The sequence below is a fragment of the Mustela nivalis genome (assembly GCF_964662115.1).
Source record: "Mustela nivalis genome assembly, chromosome: X".
In the NCBI taxonomy this organism is placed as follows: domain Eukaryota; kingdom Metazoa; phylum Chordata; class Mammalia; order Carnivora; family Mustelidae; genus Mustela; species Mustela nivalis.
The window spans coordinates 2925531-2952090 of NC_139040.1; the positions used below are offsets into that span (position 1 = coordinate 2925531).

The 26560-nt window shown below is 39.9% G+C and overlaps 1 protein-coding gene across 1 annotated transcript in view; it reads right to left on the reverse strand.

Moving 5' to 3' along the window:
* PASD1 (PAS domain containing repressor 1) overlaps nt 1-26560 on the reverse strand; it is a 93443-nt gene that overhangs the window by 12767 nt on the left and 54116 nt on the right. The window contains exons 9-11 of the mRNA XM_082716252.1: nt 25500-25630; nt 23041-23123; nt 2747-2825 (exon numbers count right to left, since the gene is read on the reverse strand). Of these exons, the coding sequence (XP_082572378.1) occupies nt 2747-2825; nt 23041-23123; nt 25500-25630 (293 nt within the window). The remainder of the gene's footprint in view (nt 1-2746; nt 2826-23040; nt 23124-25499; nt 25631-26560) is intronic.

Below are 26560 nucleotides of genomic sequence, written 5' to 3' on the forward strand. Positions count from 1 at the left end.
ATCCAGGAAAACTGACTGACTCCCCAAAGTGGCCAAAGCCATCACCTTAAATACCATCTCCAGCTAAAGACAAAAGAAGATGTTGAGACTGGAGAAGTCATTTATGGGAGGTGACCAGGAGAAGCAGAATAATAAGGGTGAGATTGTTATGCAGATCTAAATCATTATCTTCTCCACTGATGAGTTCCCAGATACCTAGAGCAAGAGCCACCTCCAACAAAGGGAGATTTTCCTTATAAATGTAAATGTCTCTTACAAAAGGTTAACTTCTACTCAGTCTTTGGAGCTTCTCCTATGTTTGCACTTCCTTAAAAATATGCAGTTTAAAATAATCTTCATCCCAGGGACGCCTGGGTGGCTCAGTTGGTTAAGCAGCTGCCTTCCGCTCAGGTCATGATCCCAGCGTCCTGGGATTGAGTCCCACATCAGGCTCCTTGCTCAGCAGGGAGTCTGCTTCTCCCTCTGCCTCTGCCTACCATTCTGTCTGCCTGTGCTCGCTCTCTCCCCCCCACTCTGATAAATAAATAAAATCTTTTTTTAAAAAGTTTAAAAAAAATAATAATCTTTATCCCAGAGACAAATTTTGGAGTGGCAAATTCTGGTCTCCTACAATGAGCAAGAGTTGGAAAATGCAATATAAAAATATAAAATCAGCCCTTTGTATTTAAAAACATAGGTGTGTTTCCTACATTAGAGAAGAGCTTAAACAGTACAAATACCTGCTGTCTGCACAGTCCCAGAAACACACAAAGCTTTTCAGACAAAACCACATGCAGGCCCGAAAACTGAAGTGAAAATCCACCCACCCAGCCTATCTATACTGCTCTTGGAATCCCTTTACGTTACATTTGGAGCGTGCTATAAAAATGACACAGTGCTGTGACATACAATACTCATCGGTGCATCTAATAGGTATGAGCGCCTACTATGTGTGGCAAACCTTGTTCAAGATATTTCGGGATACGCTGATGAACAGGACAGCCCCTGTTCTCACAGAAGCTCTGTTCTATTGCAGGAATACAGAATATACACTGATAAATGAGGTTACATCCAGATGAGAGAGCCTGGCACATGACCACTCCCCTTTTCCTGACAGGAAACAGAGGCTCTCCACTGGCAAATGACTTTCCCCAGGTCACAACACTGATAAATGGCCAAATTAGGAACTGACCCTTATATTTTGAAGTCTCAGGCCATCTTTCTCTCTGAAGCACCACCACCACAGCTGTGTAACAGGCACCCAGGGCTTGGCAGGTAAGGTGGAACACCATCCCCGCGGACAGTTTTCTGGGAGGCTTTTTCTGTTCTGTGCCTTTTTTTCTTGCAGTTTGATCCTTTCTCCCAGACTAGAGTTTCAGATCACTGAACGCAGATCCAGGTTTCATATTTCTATTAATGTGCATCCCTCTAAGATTTTCTCTAGTGACATCCAGTAAATAGATAAATGGATGAAACGTTCAGTGGCTTAGGAAAATGACGGGGGCAATCTAGACCATTTGGGGCTTGGGTTCTGCCCATGAAGGGATGATGCCAGCTCATGAGTCTACCCCACATGAGGCTACTGCAGCAGGCACATCAGTAAACTTCTTCCTTTTTGAAATGTATTCACAGGTCAAAAAAGACCTTGAACAATGGCATGAAGCTTAGCTTAATTAAAAAAAAAATACTACAGGGACCATACCAAGTGTTGGGGGCCAAGAACAGGCGTCTCTAAGGAGGGCCACTTTGGTATGAAGTTTATTTTGAGTTAAAAAAGCAATCAAAACTCAGCAGATTCAGGAAAAACTCTACCTGCCAGACAACTGCTTACAATAATTTAGGTAGAGGCCCTGCTGCATGAAGAGAGTTATCACCATGTACCATTATACCATGAACTAGGAATGGTGGACAGGGAGAAACCTAGCAGTGCCTGACTGATCAAAGTCCTCTCTGTGTCCCACTGTTACTGAGGGGCCCATCAAGCAATTGTTTACCAGACATTTAGTCTTTCTCATTCTTCCTGAGGACTGTATTCCTTCTCTTTGAAATCCCAGACCTCCTACCCCCTTTTTCTTAGTTCAGAATGACATATATACCTCATGCTGCATGACTTCTTTGAAATCTCCATGCCTGTGTAGGTTCCCTCCATGTACACTATTAAATTTTATTTTCTCCCATTAACGTAGCTCTATTTTCAACTTTTTGAGGAACCTCCACACTGTTTTCCAAAGTGACTACACCAACTCGCATTCCCACCAATGGTGTTAGAGGATTGTCTCATGTCGATGTGATCCTTAGTCTGGTTAGAGGGGCTTGAAGGGGACAGGATATTCTTGCTTCCCAGTGTGAGCATGGTAGTTGCCGGTTCCCAATAAGAAATGGCTACAGGGGGGCACCTGGTTGGCTTGGTGGGTTAAGCGTCTGTCTTCAGCTCAGGTCATGATCCCAGGATCCTGGAATTGAGGCCCATGTCATGCTCCCTGCTTGGTGGGTGGGATACCTGCTTCTCCCTTTCCCACTTCCCTTGCTTGTGTTCCCTCCCCTCCCTGTCTGTCAAATCAATGAATAAAATCTTTAAAAGAAAAGAAAAGAAATGGCTACAAAATGGCAGCTGTGGAATCCCAATCAAGTGCTATGCCCACATGGGATACTTCTCAAAATGAAAACTTTTTTCTATTGGGAACACACAGTAACTAAGGAGTCAATACTACAAGGAGAAGGATCCATCCATTTACCCTATAACTCTCTTATGCTCTTATGTACATACCTCTGAGGCAGCAGCAGCAGCAGCAGCAGATTCAGCACAAAGAAATTCCATTCTAGAACTTCTCTTTTGGCCCTGGCTTCTGTAAAGAGATGAACAGAGAAATGGTAAGCACATCTCACTTGCCATTTAAATCTAAATTTTCTACTGTACAGTAAAAATAAGGTTCAAATAAGAACAAATATCTGAGGGATGCCTGGGTAGCCCGGTTGGTTAAGAGTCTGCTCAAATCATGATGCAGGGTCCTGGGATTGAGCGCCACATCGTCGGGCTCTGCTTCTCCCTCTACTCCCCGATTACGCTCTCTGTTGCCATCTCTCTCTCTCCCCAAAAAATAAATAAAATCTTTTTAAAAAAAGAACAAATATTTATTTTTCTTTTTTTTAAAAATTTTTTATTTTTTATAAACATGTATTTTTATCCCCAGGGGTACAGGTCTGTGAATCACCAGGTTTACACACTTCACAGCACTCACCAAAGCACATACCCTCCCCAATGTCCATAATCCCACCCCCTTCTCCCAAACCCCCTCCCCCCAGCAACCCGAATGTTTATAACAGCAATGTCCACAATAGCCAAACTATGGAAAGAACCTAGATGTCCATCAACAGATGAATGGATCAAGAAGATGTGGTATATATACACAATGGAATACTATGCAGCCATCAAAAGAAATGAAATCTTGCCATTTGCGACAACATGGATGGAACTAGAGTGTATCATGCTTAGCGAAATAAGTCAAATATTTATTTTTCTTAATACATCATATCAATCTTTGAGGTGCTACTATCCCTACAGGGAAAGTTGTTCTGCAGTGTATCTATAAAATAAATCATCTGGACCCTCATTAGAATGAAGTTTGCTACGGGTCTTAATGCCTTTGGTTAACAGTGCCGAGCAAAGCAAGCTTTAAAAAAAAAAAAAAAAGGCAAGGCATATGAGTGAATCTTCTTAATCTTTAAACCAACTGCAATTACCAAAAAATGCCTTCAGGCCAAATTTAATTTTGTTTCCTGTAATTAGAGAAACTCTCTATTCTTTGGCTCATTAACAATTCATTTCTATCAAAATTAGAATTTCGATGCCCAAGGTGAAAATGCAGCTTCCTGGCACTGGAGTCTAAGTACTAGCTTATTTTTCACCAAATGAGTGGAAGGTAAGAGAGAACTGGGGGAGAGTTGGGGAGGGTGAGAGAATATGAATGAATGAGAATCTTGGTTTTAATACTGAAACTAATTATTAAGACTTAAAAATTTCCCAAAGATCTGTTATGGAAATGTATTTTGTTTCCAAGAGTCACTCACGCAGTCACTCAAGACTAAAACTGCAGAGTCATCTTTGACTCTTCACTCTTTCTCTACTCGCTTCTGTATGAGTTTGTTACTAACTTTCTGACCAACTTTTCTACTTGGTGAATTTCTTGAAGGCAGTGCACATGTGCTTGTATCCCCAGCACCTACCACAATGGAGCACATACTAGGTATTCCATGAATATTTGCTAAGTGAATAAAGGAATAAACAATCTGACCAGCTAGCTCAATGGAAATATTTGCACATTCTTCCCTCACCCCAGGCCAGCTTGGCTTATTTTCAAGAACAAACTGTTATTTTCAAGAACAGTTATTTTCAAGAACAAACTGAGGCTTCTATCTGTTCCTTAAAAGCATTTAAATGTCACTATATTGGCTTTTAAACAGCAAATAACTCTATACCTGAGATAACAGTATGTGAACGAATGTATTACTGCACTGTCCAATATGGCAGCCATTCACCACATGTGGCTAAATTAAAACCAAAATTAAAGAAAATTTAAAATTTATTTCTTCTGTCATGACACCCACATTTCAAGTGTGCAGTAGCTACATGTATCTCGCAGCTATGGTATTAGAGCATATTAAAGAGCATTACTGTTGGGACACCTGGTTGGCTCAGTTGGTTAATCACTTGCCTTCATCTCAGGTCATGATCCCAGGGTCTTGGGATCGAGCCCCACATCATGCCCCACATTGGACTCCTGACTCAGCCAAGAGCCCTTCTCCCTCTCCTTCTGCTCCTTTCACTTGCTCATGCTGTCTCACACACTTTCTCTCTCTCAAATAAATAATGTATCTTAAAAAAAATAAAGAGCATCATTGTCACCACAAAAGGTTCTACTGGACAGTGCTGTATCAAAGGATGCAGTGAGTTTTACTGGACAAGACACTGACTTTGACAACAAAACACCATGAGGTAATGATCATTTGCTTTAAATCCACTGCTTAGATATCAAGAATGTAATTGTTTTCCAGAGTCTTCCATGAATTTATATTTCATGCTTCTTTATACATCAATATAGATGGCATATTTGTGACTTGTAATCAGAATGTAAAATTAACAAACAAGCACATACATTGCAAAAAAAATGCATTAAAGAGAATGTCATACCTAACTAGTCTGTACATGTAAATGATGAGGTCAGGCTCAGGACAGGAGATGTAGTGGAGGGTTTGCAGCCATAAAACACTGCTGCCCTTTGGTTAGGAGCAGACAGAAACAGAACTTTCCTTTACTAAATCTCATCAGCTAATTTTCAAAAAGAAAGGAAATGACCAAAGAACATTTTGCTAGCTATATTTACATGGAAATAACACCTTCTAATTTTACAAAGAAAAGTACCTGTCTCATTATGTAAAACCTCAAAATGTTACTCTTAAGTTGAGCCCTTAATGTTTCTTACTCTCTCTATTTTACATTTTTCCCAAGGTTTGATATTCACTGGTAAAGCACTCAAAACTGCTGAATTACTTTAATGGAAGGTTATTCTTGGCTCAAAAAACACCATATACTTCTACTTGCTCTGTAGATGAAACTGTAAATATGAAAAAGATGTTCAATGAATACTGTCTTTTCATACATTGATACAGTATAAACAAAGGTGTTGTTTTAACAGTTGTGGCAGTAAATATAATCTTAAATGTTTCTCCATGTTTATCTTAACAGCTGAGATGTTCTCCTCTGAAGTGATGGCAGAAAGGAAAGCCAGGTTTCCCTTCTTGGTCACAGGTTGTGACCAAAGTTTAAGAAACTTATTTTCAAGATTACTCTAACCAAAGTTAGGTCATAGGCTCACAGGAGAAACCCACTATAAACTCCCTGTCTGAAATGGGAAGTCTTAGGTCAATGTGCAAGCATCCACTTTTCCTCCAGGCCCAACTGCATCTCAGCCATCTTTGACAAGTGGATTAGTACTAGCATCATCTCCAGAGTCTACCTCTCCCCAAGTCACTACTCTCTTAAGTGGTCCCCTGAAACAGCCTCCTATTTTTCCCTTTTCCCCAATTTCACCATTGTGTCCAGCATTCCAGAGCTGCCAAAGGAAAGTGGACAGAATTTGAGGTCACACAGACGTGGGCTCAAACATCAGCCCTGATACTACCTAGCTGTGAGCCTTAGAGCAAGTCCTTTAGCTTCCCTGAGCTCCAGCTTATGAATGTTTAAAGTGAAGTTCATAATATGTACCTTGCAACATTCTTGTAAAGATGAAATAATGTTTGGACAAAGTGCTTTGTAATCTGTGTAGTCCAATGTGATCACCTCAAATGCCCTCATTAGTCATTCTCTCTTTGATTGCTCCATTCCTCTAAGTTCTTCTCCACTTAAATATATGATTTGGGATGTATAAGACAGTGATTTGCTCTAAAATGGTTCTTTGTGATTTTAATCCTCTCTCCTAGAAAATGTGTTCTATACATTTTCTGCACATGCTACCATTGTTTTATTCCTTTAGAACCAACAAGCAGACTCTCCAGTGTTAAGATAAGCAGACCGGGGATCAAGAAGTGCTATTACTGTAGATCACCTAGACGGTTACTCCTTTGGGCAAGGGTTGGAGGAGGAAGGGGGGGTATTGTGTAGCTACATGGCTGTGTGTACAACACACACTTGTAAGAGCCCCTGGATCAATGTACAAATTGATCCCTACTAATACAAAATAACTACCCTGCTTTTTAAATGTTCCTTCTCTTTCACTATAACACCTTTTAGTAAATAAATTACTGTAGAATGTCATCTTAATAGACTTACATTATTTGAAGATGGAATTAGTTTATTTTGGGGAAACTCACTGAAAGGCAGATAGGCAAAGGGGATAATTTTGATCAGTTCAAGAAATCAGTTATTTGGAGTAAGTACCCCATCACCACCCTCAGTTCTATGACAACTGCTAACTAACCTTACTGCATACCCATCACCAATCTCACCTCTGACTGGCAGGGGAGACACTATTATTTACTGAGTTTCTACCATGTAGTAAGTATCTTATACATAGTGCCACTTTGGATCCCAAAATAACTCAATGGCATATGTTCTATTATCATCCCCACTTTATAGATGATGAATATAAGACTCCACAAGGTGAATAATATTATAAGGTCATAATAAATGACAAAGTCTGAATAGAAACCCCGTCTGCCAACTGCTTATACCAGTGAGGGCAATAGTTACATCATCACCAGTAGAGTGGAAAGGAGCAATTTGCCATCCTGAAATATGCCTCACTGTCACAAGGATTATCTTGAGCTCATTATTCTTTTTTTTCTTTTTTTAAGAATGTGAACAGCACCAGCTGCATTGCAGCCTTGATTTAATTTTGAGTAGGGAAAAGAAGAGGGATAAACTGGTAAGAGGTGCATAAAGGAAATGAAAACAAAATACCCCCACATGTAGAGCCTACACACACACAGAGAGCTGTCCTGGATTACAGAGTGGAGCTCTAAGCTCCAATATGCAAGGAATTCCAAGTTCTCAGGATTTAGAAAAATCTGGAGACCAACAATCCTTATTACACTGCTTCTACCAGCTCAGAAGAGAAGCCCTGCCTAACATCATGAAATAAACCTGACTGCTTCTACCAGATGCAACAGAGGCAAAGAAGACCTTTTCCTTGCACTCACATAAGAATTTTAGTCTTTGAGCCCTTTTGTGCATAAACACACCATCCAACTGACCAGTTGCCACAGAACGGAGCTCTGTGGCCTTTTCTCCCCAACCCAACATCTGACTGGATTGAATACGTACCACAGACATCAGCAACTCTCCCCACTTCAGAATCACATACTTGGAGACTCTTCCATTAAGCATTCATGTAAACCCTTTCTTCTTCTTTTTTAAAAAAATTTATTTATTTATTTGACACAGAGAGAGATCACAAGTAGGCAGAGAGAGAGGGGGAAGCAGTTACTATGCTGAACAGAGAGCCTGATACGGGGCTCACTCTCAGGACCCTGGGACCATGACCTAAGCAAAAGGCAGACACTTAACAACTGAGCCACCCAGGCACCCCTAAACCCTTTCTTCTTCATAGCACACAAGAAGTTCCATGCCATGTGTGTTCAGGAGGACGATGATTGCATGGGGTTTGATACGACACTGGGTCATAGAGTACAGGTTCCTTCTTATGTGTGTTGGTAGATAAATGTCATAGACCAATCCTGAATCCACATCAACAGCATGGAATCCAGCACAGGATCCATAGATCACTTTCAACCTCTGACCTTCCTCAACAGTGAGATCCACCAGTAATGGCTTATGTACCAATTCTCCAAATGACTTAAAGCCCATAAATTTTTGACATAGCCTGGGTGCCCATGCATAGACCCTCACAGAATTCTGCAATTACCAGAAATTTGATTCTTTCATATTTTACAACTTTATAGTGTACACATACTTCCAAGTCCCCCATGGTTGTCCATCCTTGCTTCATCTCAACTTCTGGAACATTGTGAAGTATTTTATTTCTTAACCAAGATCAGTAATAGACAACTGACTTATCCTTTTTGCCAGACATTGTCAGCAAGACATTCAAGCCTTCAAGGACATCCATCTGCTGAAATCATCTTCAGTTAATTAGAGGATCTATATTCCCTTGACCACTTCTGTCAAGCAACATCAGGCCCCTCTCTGTACCTTTAACAAATTTATTCCCCTTAAGGTGGCACACAGAATCTCAGGATAAAATCTCATTTTACATTTATGAATCTCTTTGGTGTCACTCTGTGGTCTAGTGTTCATGAGATTCACATTGACTGCTGAATCCTTCTTCGTAGGTCTTGCCCTATGGCTTCTGGTCTTTTTCCATCACAGGAAAATCCTACCACAAAAGTCACTGTTGTCCTGCTAGATGGAGAAATCTGTGGTAATCTGCTGTCTATAAAAGGTGTAAAGGAGGAGGAAGATTTGTGTTTCTGGAGAGTGTTACTAGCAGACTGAGGCTGGTGGACAATAAAAGTGCCCTCCTTAGAAGAGGTCATGGCTGGTTCACTTGCTACATCATCATGGACAATCATAATTTTCACAGAATCTGTTTCACCATTGCTCAAATTCAGAGATGCTGCTGCTCTGGTGTCCACAGGTCCAGAGGTGGGTTCCTCAGTCCCTTCTTGTTCTACATCATCATCTTCCTCATCTGTTGTCCCTGACTACTCACTGGATGAGTAGTCATCTGCCTCTTTGTGTGGGTGTCACACATCTTCCACTGCTGGAAGCTCTACTGCCAATGTGGTCAAATCAACAGGCTTGAGAGGTCTAAAAACTTCTTTATCTTCATGTTTTTTTCATGAAGAAGAGGCACTGAGGTGAAGAGTCTTCAGATTTGGATGACTACCTCACTCTGAAACACTCTCCCGAGCCATTCTGAGACTCGGGGTGGGGCACAGACTGGGATCCTGAGTTGCTGGACCCCCAAGGAATTGCCACTACCAGCCCTGGGCAACAGCTTCTCCACTCTCTCCCAAAGCAGCCTGGGCTCAGTACTGCTTGGGAAAGATCTTGATGGACTGGAAGTTGTTCAAGATCATAGTCTCTTGCTAGCAAAGGGACAGCAAATCCCACCTCCCACTTTTAAAAAACATTTTAGCATTTGAATATGATAACTTTTTTTATTGTGTTCAGTTAGCCAACATATAGTATGTCATAAGTTTTGTTGTAGTGTTCAACAATTCATTAGTTGCATATAACACCCAATGCTCATTCCTACATGTGCCCTCCTTAAATACCCATCACCCTGTCACCCCAACCCCACCACACTCCTTTCTGTAACCCTCAGTTTGTTTCCTGGAGTAGAGGGTCTCATGGTTTATCTCCCTCTCTGATTTCATCCCATTCAGATTTCCCTCCCTTCCCCCGCAGTCCTCTGCTCTATTCCTTATGTTCAACATATGAGTGAAGCCCTGTGATAACTGTCTTTCTGCTTGATTTATTTCACTTAACATATTCCCCTCCAGTTCCAACCTTGTCGAATGCAAATGGTGGGTATTCGTCTTTTCAGATGGCTGAGTAATACAGTGCTTCCAAAAATGTTTTTTGGGTTAAATTATTTTTAGTCTCAAATTTTTTTTCTTTCTTTTTTAATGGGAGGGGAAAAGTATGATATTTCAGATACTCTGCATGAAATTAGTGTACTATTTGAATATCCAGTCTTCTCTTATAGAGTAATTTATATTATTAACTATGATATATTGAGGAACCTGGCAGGTTTTTTAAATAATTTTTTAAAATTTATTTTCAGCATAACAGTATTCATTGTTTTTGCACCACACCCAGTGCTCCATGCAATCCATGCCCTCTCCAATACCCACCATCTGGTTCCCCCAACCTCCCACCCCCAACTACTTCAAAACCCTCAGATTGTTTTTCAGAGTCCATAGTCTCTCATGGTTCACCTCCCTGGCAGTTTTTAAATGCACTTTCTGGCAAAAAAAAAAAAAAAATCCAAAAACCAAAACCAAAACCAAAAACAAAACCCATATATTTTCTGACCCAGTACTCTGGGGCCAAAAAGGATAGAACAGGAAATGTTTTGGGGGGGGGTGTGTGTTTGTATGTGAGTGTGTGCGAGGGTTGGGAGGTAGGCAGAAAATGAAATAAGATGGCTTGGGAAATACTTGGTTCTTCTCTCAGATTCCTACTCTAAGCCCTTCACCCCTCGTTGTTCCTTGGCCAAAGTGCCAAGAGAACTGGTGCTCCTAAGAGATGACTTAGGGTCTCTAAGCCAAATGTATCAATGGCATCTTCCCTAACCCTAACCCTAAGCTGCTATGTTACCAAACCTATCTCATACAGGAAGTTCAAATGTATGAGAATATGAAGATTTAAAACAAAATGTCAAGTTTCATATGTTTAAAGTATGGGGTCCCTTTTGAAATTATCTGGGAAGAGGGGCTCCTGGATGGCTCAGTCAGTGAAGCATCTGCCTTCAGCTCAGGTCATGATCCCAGGATCCTGAGATCAAGCCCCACGTTGGGGGCTTCCTCCTCAGCCAAGAGCCTGCTTCTCCCTCCCCCTCTGTGTGCCATTCTGCCTACTTGTGCTCTCTCTCCATCTCTCTGTCAAATAAATAAATAAAGTCTCTAAAAAAATTATCTGGGAGGTAATTACTTTTATCACATAGCTAAGGAAACTCAGTCCTTGTTTTAGTGATATGTAAACAGACTTGTTTCCAACCACTGCTGATACATAACTAAAAAGGAACAAAACTCAAATGCTCTGACCCTCATATATTTCAGTGTTTTACAAAGGATGGAGTCCAAATGGGAAAATTTCCATCAAAGGCTTACTCTATCCATTTCATAGAAAACAGCACGCTCTAAAGGGCCAGTCTGAACTTCTGTAATGTGCTTTTTGGTTACACCAGTTTTCCACAAACACATCAAAAGAGGAAAAATATCTAACACCATTCAGTGGTATTTCCTCACCAGAAGAGAAAAACAAGAAATGCACAATATTCATACCACTTAGAAAGTACATACAAATCATCAACATAGTAAAAGCCATGGCCTGATGTCCCCTGTACCTCAAAGGGCAAGAAACCTATAATAAGCAATGCCCTACTGTCAAAGAATGAAAAGAAAGCAAACCCCATATAAACAAAAACCCTATTGCTATGAAATGTGGTCAATCATCAATAACCAAAAGAAAAAAATTTCAACGTTTTATCATCTTGAAAAGAACACTGCTTTTCTGACCAGCATGAAAATATTAAGCAAACAAGAAGGAACCTTTAGAATCTGATTAGTGTTCTGTGGTCTGCCCTGTTTTCAAACATAGAAAAGGTGACATATAGTGTTGGTTGATGAGCCCCTGGAACGTGCCTAGACCTCAGCCTTGGTGCCAGCTGCTAACACTGCTAACATTCACAGGGAGACTGAATGTCAAAGCTACACAGTTCTCCATCATATATTTGTGGAAAATTCATTCCAGGAGAAATTCATAAACCAGACAAGAGACTATACTAAGACCAGCACTGTGTGGGAAGATATAAAGAGAGTTGGCTCTGTTCCCTCCAGCGAATAAGCCTATTAACACCAAGCTTTGCAGCACGGCACAGGGTTCTATAAGGATGTATCTCTTACTCCAAGAGAACAGTCTTTGAAGGACTGGAACTGATAGTTGAGATGCATTTTTATAATTCATCTGCTACTGTATATACTTGCATACTTCATTATTTTCATGTTTAGGTATATTATCAAATATTGCTTCCAGTTTGAAATGGTTTGAAAACTGTTTTATGAATTTAAGTTCATCATTGTTTAGTCTAAGTTATTCCCTTGACAAAGCACTTCAGGAAAAAAAAAAAGAAAAAGAAAACACACGTAGTATTTTTACACGGAAAAAAACACAGCTGGACCGATTTCTTTTTAATACAGTCAGTGGCTTCAGAGGGCCTGGCCTGGATACTTATGTTCATGGTAAGGTTTTATCAAACAGCGCATGTTTTATTTGGCATCTCAATCTTCCTACTTTATAATCAACTGTCTTAAAATTTCTCAAAGGTGGCATTCTATTTGTTTCTTCTGTCACCTTCATAGGACTATTACTGAGCCATTTGGGGAAAAAAAAAACCTACAGAGGTCAAATTCCAGCATATTTTAAAAGAAAACCTTTTTATATGTCTTCACTGCATATTAAAGCACTGGTAACCCAAGAGTTGGCTGTGTAAACATGAGATATAACTTTAAATTTGTTTTTTTTTCCGGGCTACCTGGGTGGCTCAGTGGGTTAAAGCCTCTGCCTTCAGCTCAGGTCATGATCCCAGGGTCCTGGGATCGAGCCCCGCATCGGGCTTTCTGCTCGGCAGGGAGCCTGCTTTATCCTCTCTGTCTCTGCCTGCCTCTCTGCCTACTTGTGATCTCTGTCTGTCAAATACATAAATAAAATCTTTAAAAAAAATTTTGTCTTTTTCCGTTCTCCCCATCAGCCCCATTAATTTTTACTGGCAAGGTGGCACACGGCTACTCACATGTTTGTATCCTAGAAACCAGAAAGTGAGTTAATTTAATAAGACAAACTATTCTCTGCATGGAGGGAGGCACAAGTTGAATGCAGTTTGAATACTTCCTTCTCGGAGCTTTTGATTCTCTAACAGAAGAGCTAAGACCATCTGTGTAATCTCAAGGCAAAGTGGAGTGCGCCAACTGGAAAGCAGGGAAGGGAGAGCTCTTCCAGCCCAGGCAGCAGGAACTTCTGACAGGAAATTCTGGAGGGGTGAAAAGGATCTGGACATAAAAACTATGGAGGAGAAAGACATTTTCATCGGTGCAGAAAACAGGACCAAAAGTACAGTGAATGAGCTTAGACACATTGACATGGAATGGTGACTTTATTATAGTTACTTGTTTACTTGTCCATGTGTACACTAGGCAATAAGTTTCATGAGGGCAGGCACAGTGTTGGGCACTGAGAACACAGAACTCACAGGTTTACAATTTCATATGGAATTCAATGAACAAATAGAAGATAACTATACACTTATGAACTGTAAAAAAGTGTGACAAACAAAAAAGAGCAGGATACCATGAGAGAGAACCAAAAGTGGATCTAGAGAACCATGGGACAACACAGTGGAAGAATATTCCAGGTTGAAGACATAAGCATGTGCAAAGGTTCTGTGTTGGAAAAGAGCTGTGAGAATTCACGGTGCAGATGGAGTATGACAGGAGGAAGAGTGCCACAAAATGAGGTTTGAGGAATAGGTAAGCATGACAGCATTATGACTTACAAATCAGACAAAGTGCTTTCTGATTTCATTGTAAGAACAAGGGGAAACCACTGAGAGCTTTTTAGCAGGAGAGGGACAAGATTATATTTTAATAAATGGTTCTGGAACAATCGGACATCCATATGGCAAAAAATATGAACTTCAATCTAAACCTAAACCTCACACCTTATAAAAATATTAACTCAAAATGGATCATAGCTACAAACCTTAAACACAGAACTATTAATCTTCCAGGGAGAAAAACACAGAAAATCTGTGATCTGTGGTTTGGCAATAAATTCTTAGACATGGCCCCAAAAGAAAAAAAAAGAAGAAGAAATGGTAAAACTATCTTTCTTTAAAATTAAAAATTTTTTGTTTTGCAAAAGACGCTGTTAAGAGAGTGAAAAAAGAAGCTACAAACTTGAGAAAGTACTTACACATCAAATATCTGACAAAGGACTTGTATGTAGACTATACAAATATTTTCAAAACTCAATAGTAAGAAAGTAAGCAACATTGCTTTAAAAATAGACAAAGCGTCTGAATATTCAAATGATAAAAAGATGCTCAACATCTTTAGTCATTAGGGGAATGTGAATTAATACCATACTTTAATACCCTAGAGAAATGAAATGAAAATTTATGTCCACCAAAAACTTGTATACAAATGTTCATAGCACCTTTATTAATAATTGCCCCCAAAATGGCAACAACCCAGGTGTCCTTCAACAGGTGAATGAATAAGCTGTGGTACACCCATATACTGAAATGCAGCTCAGTGATAAAGACTGCATACTGTAGGACTATATTTATAGAACATTCTCAAAAAGACAAAACTACTGGGATACAGAATAAATGAGCAGCTGACAGTGGTTGAGGGTGAGGTGAAGTAGGGATTACTATAAATGGACAGCACAAGGAGGTTTTTTGGGGGTGATGGAACTGTTCTTTCTCTTGACTATGGTCATGGTTACACAAATCAATGCCTGTGTTAAAACCATGAACTGTACACCAAGAAAAAAAACAAATCAATTTTGCTGTAAAATTTAATAAATTGTTTAACAATTTAAAAATGTAAATGTATGTCCACAAAAAGACCTATAAGAGGATGTTTCCTGAAACTCTATTTGTAGTAACCAAAAATTAGAAATAAATGTCCAGGGGCGCCTGGGTGGCTCAGTGGGTTAAAGCCTCTGCCTTTGGCTCAGGTCATGATCCCAGGATCCTGGGATTGAGCCCCATGTCGGGCTCTCTGCTCCGCAGGGAGCCTGCTTCCTTCCCTCTCTCTCTCTGCCTGCCTCTCTGCCTACTTGTGATTTCTCTCTCTGTGTCAAATAAATAATAAAATCTTAAAAAATAAAAAAGAAAGAAATGTCCATCAAAGGAAAATGTCTGACAAATTGTGTCACATCCAAAGACTTAACATAAAAGAAAGACTGATACGTATGACAGGATGAATCTCAAAAGCATTATACTGAGTTTTAAGAGAGTAGACTAAGCAGAGTATATATTATATGGGTCATTTCTACGAAGTTCTTGCAAAGGGAAAAGATCTATACTGAAAAACATCAGAATAGTGGTTGCCACTAGGTAGTGGAATAACAGAAAAGGCACAACAAAGCTTTCTAGTGTGTTGAAAATACTGTATGTCTGATGGGAATATGGGTCACATGTGTTTATGCATTTGTCCAATATCATGCAATAACAATTAAGATCTGTGAATTTTATTACATATAAATTTTATCTTAAAAACAAAAATATGAACTCAAATGAAGAAGTCTGCTTTTCTCAATGACATGAGTTGGCAACCAGAAAACTCCTTTCTGTGTATTCTAGACTTGAGCTAATAAGTAAATATATTGAGGATAATGGGGCCAAGCTAATCTGACTATTGGATTAGAGTGTTGCAAAAATGGAAATGAAAGGCCCAGAATGAACCCTGTGGTGCTGGTTTAGAATTGGAGGCATCCATATGAATTCACGGTTTGTATTATTTTATATACACATATATACCACGGTACACATACAAAGAGACAGATAGACAAGGAAACAAATATAGATATAGGTCTTTATGCCTATGTGTGTGTGTGGATTTGTGTGCTAGTTCTGAAAGCACTAGAAGTAGTCACAAGTCAGTAACAAGGAGCACAACTAGCATCCAGATCTTGTCTTCTAAATACCTGCACTTAAGAAGCCAAGATTCCTTTGGCTAAGGTTTAGACAACCAGCTGATTTCATGGCTGAGGCAGAGAAAGAACAAAACAAACCTGGAATATCATTAGTGCCAGAAAGTAAGGAATGTTCCAAGAATGGTGAGAAGCACTCAAAAGACACAAGAACCAGATTAAAGGGGCGACCATGGTTCGACTGTGGGACAATCTGAGCATTGAAATAAATAATAATGGAAAAATATTATAATATTATAATCCAGTGAATAAACAAATGGATAAATAAATAGTGCAGCAGAAGAGACAGAGAGAGAATAATGATAAATAATGATTAAACAAATGCAGCAAAATTCCAATCATTGTGAGTACAAGTAGAGGAGGACACATACATATAGTTCCTGCCAATACTCAAATAAAAGTTCAAAAATTAACAAAAAAGTTTAACAGAGCTAAAGCAGAAGAATATTCTGGAATACAAAAAGATAGGGCAAAAAATATTAGGTTGAAAGAGAGCCAGAGCATGTCCCACTTCCTCAGATCCTAATACCCAGCATGACATCTTCATTACAAAAGACGAATGAACACCAGGAAGAGAGAAGATATTACATTGTTAACTGTCTGAGCAGTTTATTTAGCAGCTGTCAGTGTATTTGCCCAAAACTACTTTTCATAAAATAGGCTAATACTCGATAATTTGTTCCCAGTTTTTCCAAACTTTGATGATATTTATTAGACTCCTTTTCATTACTGTCTGAGCCCTCTGTGATTTCAGAGCTGCTTCAATGAGTTTTGAGTCTTACTTTGAGCTTTTCAAAAAATATTAACAATGAAATTACTCTTATCAATTGTAAATCTAATAAGGCAGTCTAATGACTGTATGCTCTGAGATGATCAAAATAATATGTCATATAGCTAAATTTGGAATACAGGTGGGCTATGATTCATATAAACACAATGAAACATAAAACCCAGAATCCTGAGCCTGCTCCCCCTTCTTCTTTCTTCTTCCTTCTCCTTCTTCATTTTTTAACGGCTTCCCTGCTCAAGAACCAGGTCCTGTACATACTAACACAATAATTTAAATGGAAACCAAGTGGCTGGCTCCAGATCTCACAGCTGCAGCTGCAGGGGAATGGACCCCAACTCCATTCTTTATCTATCAGCACCAGGAATCATCATGTGAGAGTCCCTCAGGCAAGTGTGAAAGCATGCAGTTATTAGAGTGCATATGACCTCCAAGCTGGGAATCCTGTCATGTTTAGACAGATACACACAGCCAGGTGAGGTGGACACGTTACAGAGAACAATTTGGGTGTTAATGGATCTAGAACCATCTCATAAGAATTTAAAATGTGCTGGATTTAAACAGGAAAAGACAACAACCTTAAATTAATAGAAAAATAAGAGTATTTAAGATATTACCAGAGACAGACTTCAGATCATGACCATAAGCCAAGTTGACATGTAACCTTTTGTAATTAATAATGTCATTATAGCACAGTTAAAGATTTAGTATAGATTTAAATTATAATTACTCTATTTTTAAAAATACTTCTTAATTGACAATAACTTGGCTTTGTATAGTATTTTACAAAGCAGATAGATCTCATTTAGTTATCGAAGCAGATAGCTCTCATTTCCTTATCTTATTGGATTAAGATGCACTTTCTGCAGTAATTATCTTTACTGTTTATAGATAAAGAACCTGAGAGTCAAGGAGGCTTCTCCAAGATCACACAACTTGTAAATGGTCAAGCTGAGAAATAAAACCCAAATACTACCAAAGATGACGGCAGGCAGCGTGGAGTAGAATTAGCCAAGTAACTTGCACAGGGAGAGCAGGAAGACTTGACTGAAGGTTTAAGAGGCTGTGAAAAGGTCTCTGTGGAGAGCTGAGCTGGCCACCCTATTACATGACACCATCGGGAACTGCCAACATTGCACTGTCATTTAATTGATAAAAATGTCAACTGCATATGGCAAAATCTAAATCAAATGTAACCTCCCCCAACAACCTTCCCTATCCCTCTTCATTGCTTAACGTTTGCCCTTGGCCCTCCTCACCATCTTATCTACTCCATTCTATTGATTTATGTTTTGTCTTTCTCTTCCACTAGAATGTAAACTCCAGGCAGTTAAGGATTTTTGTTCACTGCTGTGTCCTCAGAGCCTAGAACAGAACTTCTCATACAGAGCAGGTGCTAAATATGAATGAGGTTCACTGGGACTGGAATGATGAGATTGGCAAGCTAGCTCCTTAGTGGTAGAGAAACCAAATTTAACAGCCTGTGATACAAAGATACGCAGGGTCTTTTCCTGCTCAAGATGGGGTGGACACGAGGAATCAAGTCAGTATAGAATAGTACCAAGGCTCCATACAACAAAAGTATGCTTATTAGAATCATCATACAACTTTATAAAATTCTCTTCCCACCTTTGTACAACTAACTTCTCACTGACACAAGCTAAAAGGGGGAATTAAGCAGGAACATTCTTTTTGGTGCAGCTGCTGACAGGTGGAGTCTCCCCAGGGACCAATTCCAGCACTGTGGCAGTTTTTGAAGACTGCAAGCAAATATAAGAGCTACTAGAACCCTTAGAAATGCTTGACATTTGATTTTCTTGTGTTCTTTACTCTATCGAAGGGTGAGAAGATGCTATCTTCATCAACAGTGTTAGGGTTAATCATTGTAGTGTCCTATCTATTAATTGCTCTCTCCTCTACATTTAAGGTGAAATTAAAGGAAAAAAAAGATTTTCTCCCAATAACATCCCAATCAAGGACTTCTTAAAGACTCCTTGAGTTTTTTCCCTGGAATCCCATACTAGCCACAGCTCCTGAAACTCATGTCCTGGCAGGAATGAGCCCAAGAAAATCTGGGTCCCAATTCCAGCTCTACTGTGGAACCAACTGTGTGAGTTTGGGCAAATTGCATATGCTCTATGACTATGTTCCAACAGGTCTAATCCTATTGTGAAGGCCATTGTACTGAGACGATGCTACGATGGGAATTTGGGCCTTACCTCTACGTACCACTAGACAAACTGAACGAGTAGTTAGGTACATCCTTCTGACTCTAGCAGGAGACAGATAGGAGAGGGCTACACAGTATTCCAGTTTTGGTCTGCCCCTCACTGACTTTCGAGTACTCATGACTTCTTTCTATCTTCAGTGGTCCAAGCAAACAAGACCTTCCACTCCAGTGCATATGTAGTTTTAATGGAAAATAACCCAACCCTTGAGTCCCTCCCCTGAAATGAAATATTCCTTAGCCTCAAATCTGAAATATGCAAGACAAGATATCTTCCATGGAAACAGACTCTTCTGAAGATCTCACATTTCCCTCATTGCGTTTCTTTCATAAGTACAAAGTTTTCAAGCCTCTTAGCAAGATGCTTCTTACCGTTCAAAGAACATGTAGAATTACCAAGAAAAATTCCAGAAGCACTTTAGTCCCTATGGTCCCTATGACTTATGTGCCTGATTACTTTTTAACTATCCCTCTGTCTATAAAATGGAAGCCAGAATACCAATGACTGCAAACTATGACCCTGACATGCCACAATCTCTTCTCCTTATTTAAAAATATCCTGAGGACAAGGATCAAGTCTTTGACAAAAATAAGGCAATACTAGTTTGCACCAATTTATAACAATACTGCATTATGTTTGCGAGGTTTCATGTCATGGAATAGATTACTGTTTTGATAGGATCAATTAATCAGTCAGTCCCTGAGTAGATGTTTGTTTTCTGCTTACTCAACGTGAGGCTCTGTGCCAGACAGGGACAAGACTGACAGCTCCTCCCTTACAGACCTCAATATAGTGGATGAGCCTGGTCTACCCACAATCCATCATGTGAGAGTTGAGGTGGCTGAGAGCAGAGCGGCGACCATGGTGTTGGAGGAGAGGGGAAGGATATGAAAGGGACAGGGAGGCTGGAATTAAACAGAATGTCTTCATCAGACCCATCAGCTCTGTCCTAAGTGTTATTTTTCCTTCTTACTGTCTACATGATATATAATCCATTGCAAAATTTTTGAAGGAAATTTAGTAATATTTTATAGAAGTATAGTACATATAAAACTAGAGTACAGGGGCGCCTGGGTGGCTCAGTGGGTTAAAGCCGCTGCCTTGGGTTCATGTCATGATCTCAGGGTCCTGGGATCGAGTCCCGCATCGGGCTCTCTGCTCAGCAGGGAGCCTGCTTCCTCCTCTCTCTCTCTCTCTGCCTGCCTCTCTGCCTACTTGTGATCTCTCTCTGTCAAATAAATAAATAAAATCTTAAAAAAAAAAAAGAAACTAGAGTACATTCATCCACACTGGAGTGATGATTTCTTACATTATTAGAAGCCTCAAGAAAACATTTTATATTCTATGTAGATCAGTGGCATAGATGTGGTAGCTGGTTCACTTCTGCATCAGAATATTTTTCACCCAATTAAACTCTACTTAAAAGTAAAACACAGGTTTCCTCACTCTCTGAACTCTATCTGAATCTTTGCTACAATGATCTGCTGATTGATACAAAATTCATTACCCATGTAGTTTGCTGCAATTGCATCTCAGATATTCTCCTAACAGGAGAGTGTCTTGAGTTCATGCTGTTTAAACGTGTTATGTTTTATAAATATCCTCTTCCCCAGATTATTCAGTAAAAGGTCTTGTAATAAAGTAAAAACACTAATGAAGGAAATGTGTGCACTCCGAGAAAAACCGGAAGTGATAACGCACATTGAGAAAGTGGAATGACTATTAGTCTTAGGCTTGGCCTCGCACGTGTCTGTCCCCAACACCTGCAAATCACAAATACACTGCTGAATATTCACAAGAAATTGGAGATTCTGAAAAAAAAAAAGTTTTGCTGGTGCAAGTGAGTGTGATCCTGGCATGAGCAGACTTGTCACATTCACCAATTACAAATGGAGTCCCATGTTAGTGAGAGTTGCAGGACACCAAGCCCATAGAATGCAAACAAACTGCCATGGGGAGCTCTGCTTTCCATCCCACTGCTTTGTGTGTAGCTTCAGACAGTGGTTCACAGCCAAACACCTCTGAACTCTCCTGCCAGGAAGGGAAGATTCTCCCCTCATTGCTTAGATCCAGACACAGATGAACATCAGACATTTCCTGTTTAACTCATTTCTTCACCAGCTCTTTCTTCCTTACCATCCCCCACCACCAAATAGCACCAGTGACCACTGCCTCCAGCTCCCTCCTCTTACCACCAGATCTCACACAAGCATGTCTTTAATCATAAGAAACCTCTTGAAAATTTATCTTGTTTATTTTATTTTGCTAAGTATTATTGACATGTGGTACACATCTTTAATATATTATTTTCCCATTTATTTACATATACATATACACTGTGATGCAGAAGGAAAATGTAATCCACTCCCAACACAGGACAGTGTCTAGTATTACGGTTTTCTGCATACAGACATACCCACTAATGAATTTATCAAGTATTAAATAACTAGATAGTATCACAAACAATTTCTATTTTTTTTAATTTTTTATAAACATATATATATATATTTTTTATAATTTTTTATTTTTTATAAACATATATTTTTATCCCCAGGGGTACAGGTCTGTGAATCACCAGGTTTACACACTTCACAGCACTCACCAAAGCACCTACCCTCCCCAATGTCCATAATCCCACCCCCTTCTCCCAAACCCCCTCCCCCCAGCAACCCTCAGTTTGTTTTGTGAGATTAAGAGTCACTTATGGTTTGTCTCCCTCCCAATCCCATCTTGTTTCATTGATTCTTCTCCTACCCACTTAAGCCCCCATGTTGCATCACCACTTCCTCATATCAGGGAGATCATATGATAGTTGTCTTTCTCTGCTTGACTTATTTCGCTAAGCATGATACGCTCTAGTTCCATCCATGTTGTCGCAAATGGCAAGATTTCATTTCTTTTGATGGCTGCATAGTATTCCATTGTGTATATATACCACCTCTTCTTGATCCATTCATCTGTTGATGGACATCTAGGTTCTTTCCATAGTTTGGCTATTGTGGACATTGCTGCTATAAACATTCGGGTGCATGTGCCCCTTTGGATCACTACGTTTGTATCTTTAGGGTAAATACCCAATAGTGCAATTGCTGGGTCATAGGGCAGTTCTATTTTCAACATTTTGAGGAACCTCCATGCTGTTTTCCAGAGTGGCTGCTATTTTTTTAAACATATATTTTTATCCCCAGGGGTACAGGTCTGTGAATCACCAGGTTTACACACTTCACAGCACTCACCAAAGCACATACCCTCCCCAATGTCCATAATCCCACCCCCTTCTCCCAAACTCCCTCCCCCCAGCAACCCTCAGTTTGTTTTGTGAGATTAAGAGTCACTTATGGTTTGTCTCCCTCCCAATCCCGTCTTGTTTCATTTATTCTTCTCCTACCCACTTAAGCCATCCTTGGTGGATAGTTAAATAGGTGTAAGAAGGGGGTTTAGTGGTACCTGCTCAACTGGCATTTTCCTGTGTGTTAGGAATGCGTTTTTATTTTTCTCATTCAAAATCATGGAATACTGCTTCCATTCTCTGAAACTCGGTTAACAAATGTTAATAAACAGATTATAGGGGCACCTGGGTGGCTCAGTGGGTTAAGCCTCTGCTTTCAGCTTGGGTCATGGTCACAGGAGTCCCGCATCGGGTTCTCTGTTTGGCGGGGAGCTTGCTTCCCCCTCCTGTCTATCTACCTGCCTCTTTGCCTACTTGTGATCTTTGTCAAACAAATAAATAGCATCTTAAAAAAAAAGAAACATTATATTCACCAAAAAAGGGACACGTAATAGCATTTGCCACAATGTGAACCTGCTGTTCCACCATTTAAAAGTATTTCAAGGAAAAGAAGTAATCAAGTACTACTTTTAAATGTAGTTTACATTTAAATGTAGTTTCTCCTGGAGAAGCAATATTTATATTAGCTGGACAAAGGAATTCAGCCTAGTAGATTGCTCTTCTGGATTCAATTGCTTGTTTTTTTTCATTTTAATGGGAAAAATATTTGTAGATACTATTTCTCTCATTTCAGTTTTGTTTAATGAACGTGTACCCGAGGTCTCCCTCACTTACTTTAACATTAGCCTCTCACCTGTGCTCTGGAGATACCGCTTCCTCATCGGAGTCTTGTATCAGCAGAACCTCTTCCTCAGCTTTCTTTACAGTGAAAAGTTCCTGCAGAAAAACTAGCATTTTAGATACTTAAAATGTACTTATATAGTAAAAATACCAACACGTTTATATAGCATGTAGTAAATTTGGAAGCAATCTCATAACCAGTATCACAGCTAATCTGCATAGCAATGTGAAAAAGTCACTTGATTTTACAGATGTGAACACTGAGGATTATAGAGCTGTAATGATCTAGCCTGAAATGCACAGCTAGTAGATTCAAGATCAAAGTAGATCCATCTCACACTTGTCCTCAGTTCACTGCTCTACCCACTGCACTGCACAATCACACTGTGAAAAGTCTTCCTTCAAAAAGTCCTCTGTTCTCACAAGATTTGTTCTCCAAAGTGACCACCAATATGGAACAAATATCCTAGAAACCCAGAGGAAAATACAATAGATCACAAATAGGGATCCTTGTTTCATGGGGGGGATGAGGGTGAGGGAAGTGTGCCAAATGAGATTTTTTTCTCAGAGGAGGAAGTAGATTTGGAGATGACCCCCGCAATGGGAAGCCTGCTTCTCTGCGGCAGATGCGAGAACTAAAATCCCAGAAAGCTGCCAGAGATACATAATGCCTGGGGCAATCAGACCAAGCAATTTCCTTCAATTGCTTTTTCTCTCTGCCACTTTTCTCATGGTCTTAAATCTGGAAAAATGATGATACACATCACTGCTATACAACTGAATGTAAAGGGGTCCTTAACGGGTTTCCGAAATGTGGTCAGCTAAAGTTGGCATTCTAAACTAGAGAGGAAAAGTAAAGCAGGTCTTTTGCCCTCTCTCAATACTGATGATCACAATAATAATGATAAAGATGATTATTTACTTTTCCTCTCTGCAACCTCTTTCCCAAGTGCTTACCATGCATAAGGTGCCATCTTATTCACTCTTCAAGACAATCCTAAATGAAGGTTCTAGTCTCACCATTTATAGAAAAAGAAACTGAAGCTGCAAGACGTAAGTGGCTTGGATGAGGTTCTGAAGCTGGCCTGGATCCAGAGGCCTCCCTCGCAAGGCAGTTGGATGTGCTGTACGTCACAGTTCACGTGGCTCTTGATTTGCACCCTCCACTCCCATATTGCCCTATCCAATTCATAGTGTCCCTGAATTGCTCAAGTCAGTTAATGGCACTTCCATTCACTGAGCTGCTCAGACATAAAAGCTAGGAGTCATTTTTCTCTCTTCTCCCACCCACTTTCATCACATCAGCAAGGACTTCATGCCCTGTCTGCCAGTGATAACCCAAATCTGTATACTTCTAATCTGTATAACTTCTAACCCTAACCCTCATCACTCCAATCCTAGCCCAAGCCCCATCTCCCCTTATAGGAGCCCTCTTGCCTAAGCTCTTGTTCCCCCAGATTCCATTTCCCACCCAGCAGCCAGCCTAATCTTTTAAAAACAAAAACAATGAAATCAGATCATGTCATCCTGCTTTCCACTGCACTTGAGTAAAACTTAAACTCATGATCATGGTTCTCAAAGTTCTCCATAACCTGGCCTCTGTCTACCTCCTACTACTTCTACTACTCCTTCCCTCTTTCACCTTCTTCTAGTCACATAATGGTGTTTTTTCCTTGGAACCCTCCAAGCTAGTTACTACCTCAGTACTTTTACAACTGCTGAACCCTATACTTCGATTGCCTTCCTTTCTTTGCTGCGTCAACATCATCATTGTGGGTCTCAGTTCAAAAGACAGGTCGTCAGAGAAAGACCTTCAATGTCCACTGTGTCCAAACTCCCTATTCCCAGTCCTTAGCATATGACTGTTTTATCATCCCTGTGGGACTTTTCAATATTACTTGCCTATTGTCTATTTCCCCTAATATTACTCCCCGACCTAGCATGGCAAGTGACACATCATAGGTTCTTACTGAATATGTTACTTAGTGAATAAGTTCAATGAACTTCAATCTATCCAATGAATTCCAAATACTGATTTTTGTTTTTAGAGACAGAATCTGGGAGTGCTATATTAGCACAACACTAAGTGAGTAATGGCGGTCAGCATTGGGGACAGCTGCCTCAAAATTCACTTTGTGACAGAAAACTTCCTTTGTCCACCTCCTAAAATAGTTTCTTTTCATATGTCCCACCCTCAGTCCCCATATAAGGCTTTCATATCACAGCAAAACCACTTGTAAATGACTGAATATGCATCTCTTTTGGGTGTGTTGAGATCTCCACTGACACATTCACCTTCTGAAACTCAGAAGCTGATATTTCCTCAATCACATATCTTACTTAGCACAACCCCCTGCACACATGGGTTTCCTCAGCAACACTGTCCAGTAGCTGAGGGACCAAAGGGGATATGGCCTTTTAAAGGAAGCTCACAAGGCCACAGTAGGGAAGGCACACACACAACATACTCACCCGTAGGGTCTGAGCCCTGAAGAGAAAGATGGACCCCACCAGATAAAACCGGTCCTCCAGAGGAAGGTATGTAGGAGATGACTCAGCATAGGCATGGCTGGGGAAGAAGCTGCTGAAGAGCATCAAAGGTTCTAAGGGAGACAGAGACACACATGCGACAATCAAATGGAAAGGCCGACTGGCTACACAAGATGAACAACTGCCAGCCACATCAGTGGGCTGTGTGCCAGCCCATTGACAATTTTAAGAATTCTGAGTCTCAGATTTTTCCCACCGTCCTTCTGTACCAGCTACCCTCCTCACCCAGGTCTCCACCAAAACATGCAGTCACTACTGAGAAATAACTGCTGTTGACTTCAGGGTGATATTCAGCCTTGTGTTCTTATTCTGTGGTTGGATGTTGTAGTCTCCAAAAGAAATTTAGCTCATTCAGTTTCTTACATTTTTCAATATGGTTTCAAAACAATATGGTTTTAAGATTCAACCATGTTGTAGTATGTATATCTACAGGTCATTGCTTTCAAAATTTTCCATATTGTATATCTCCCATATTTTACTTGTCTATTTCCCTAACTATGCATACCTAGGCTATCTCCAACTCCCTCCTTACCACAAACAACTATATGACATTCATTGTACATGTCCCCTTCGACACAGATCTCTGCAAGTTCGCCTCTGGTATATTTCCGTCCAGTGATGGGGATTGCCGAGTCATTGGATAATTAACAATTTAAGTTCACCCTGTGTTTCAGGAATGTACCATGAGTTTACATTTTTCTCAATGCTGTATTAGTGTTTTAATTCTTACCTCCTCAGCAATATTTGCTTATTATTCACACTTCCTGATTGCTGTCATTCTGATGGGTGTACAGTGCTATCTCACTGGTTTTTAAATTTTTCATTCTTTACTTACTAGTGAATTTAAGCACCTTTTTACATATTTGTTGGGCCATTTACCTCTGGTTCAAGACCTAGATGTTTTTAGTGGCCCAAAATCAGTATTTATATTCATTTCTTCACCTACATTTCCCGAAACCTTAAAATTTGTAAATTTACATCCC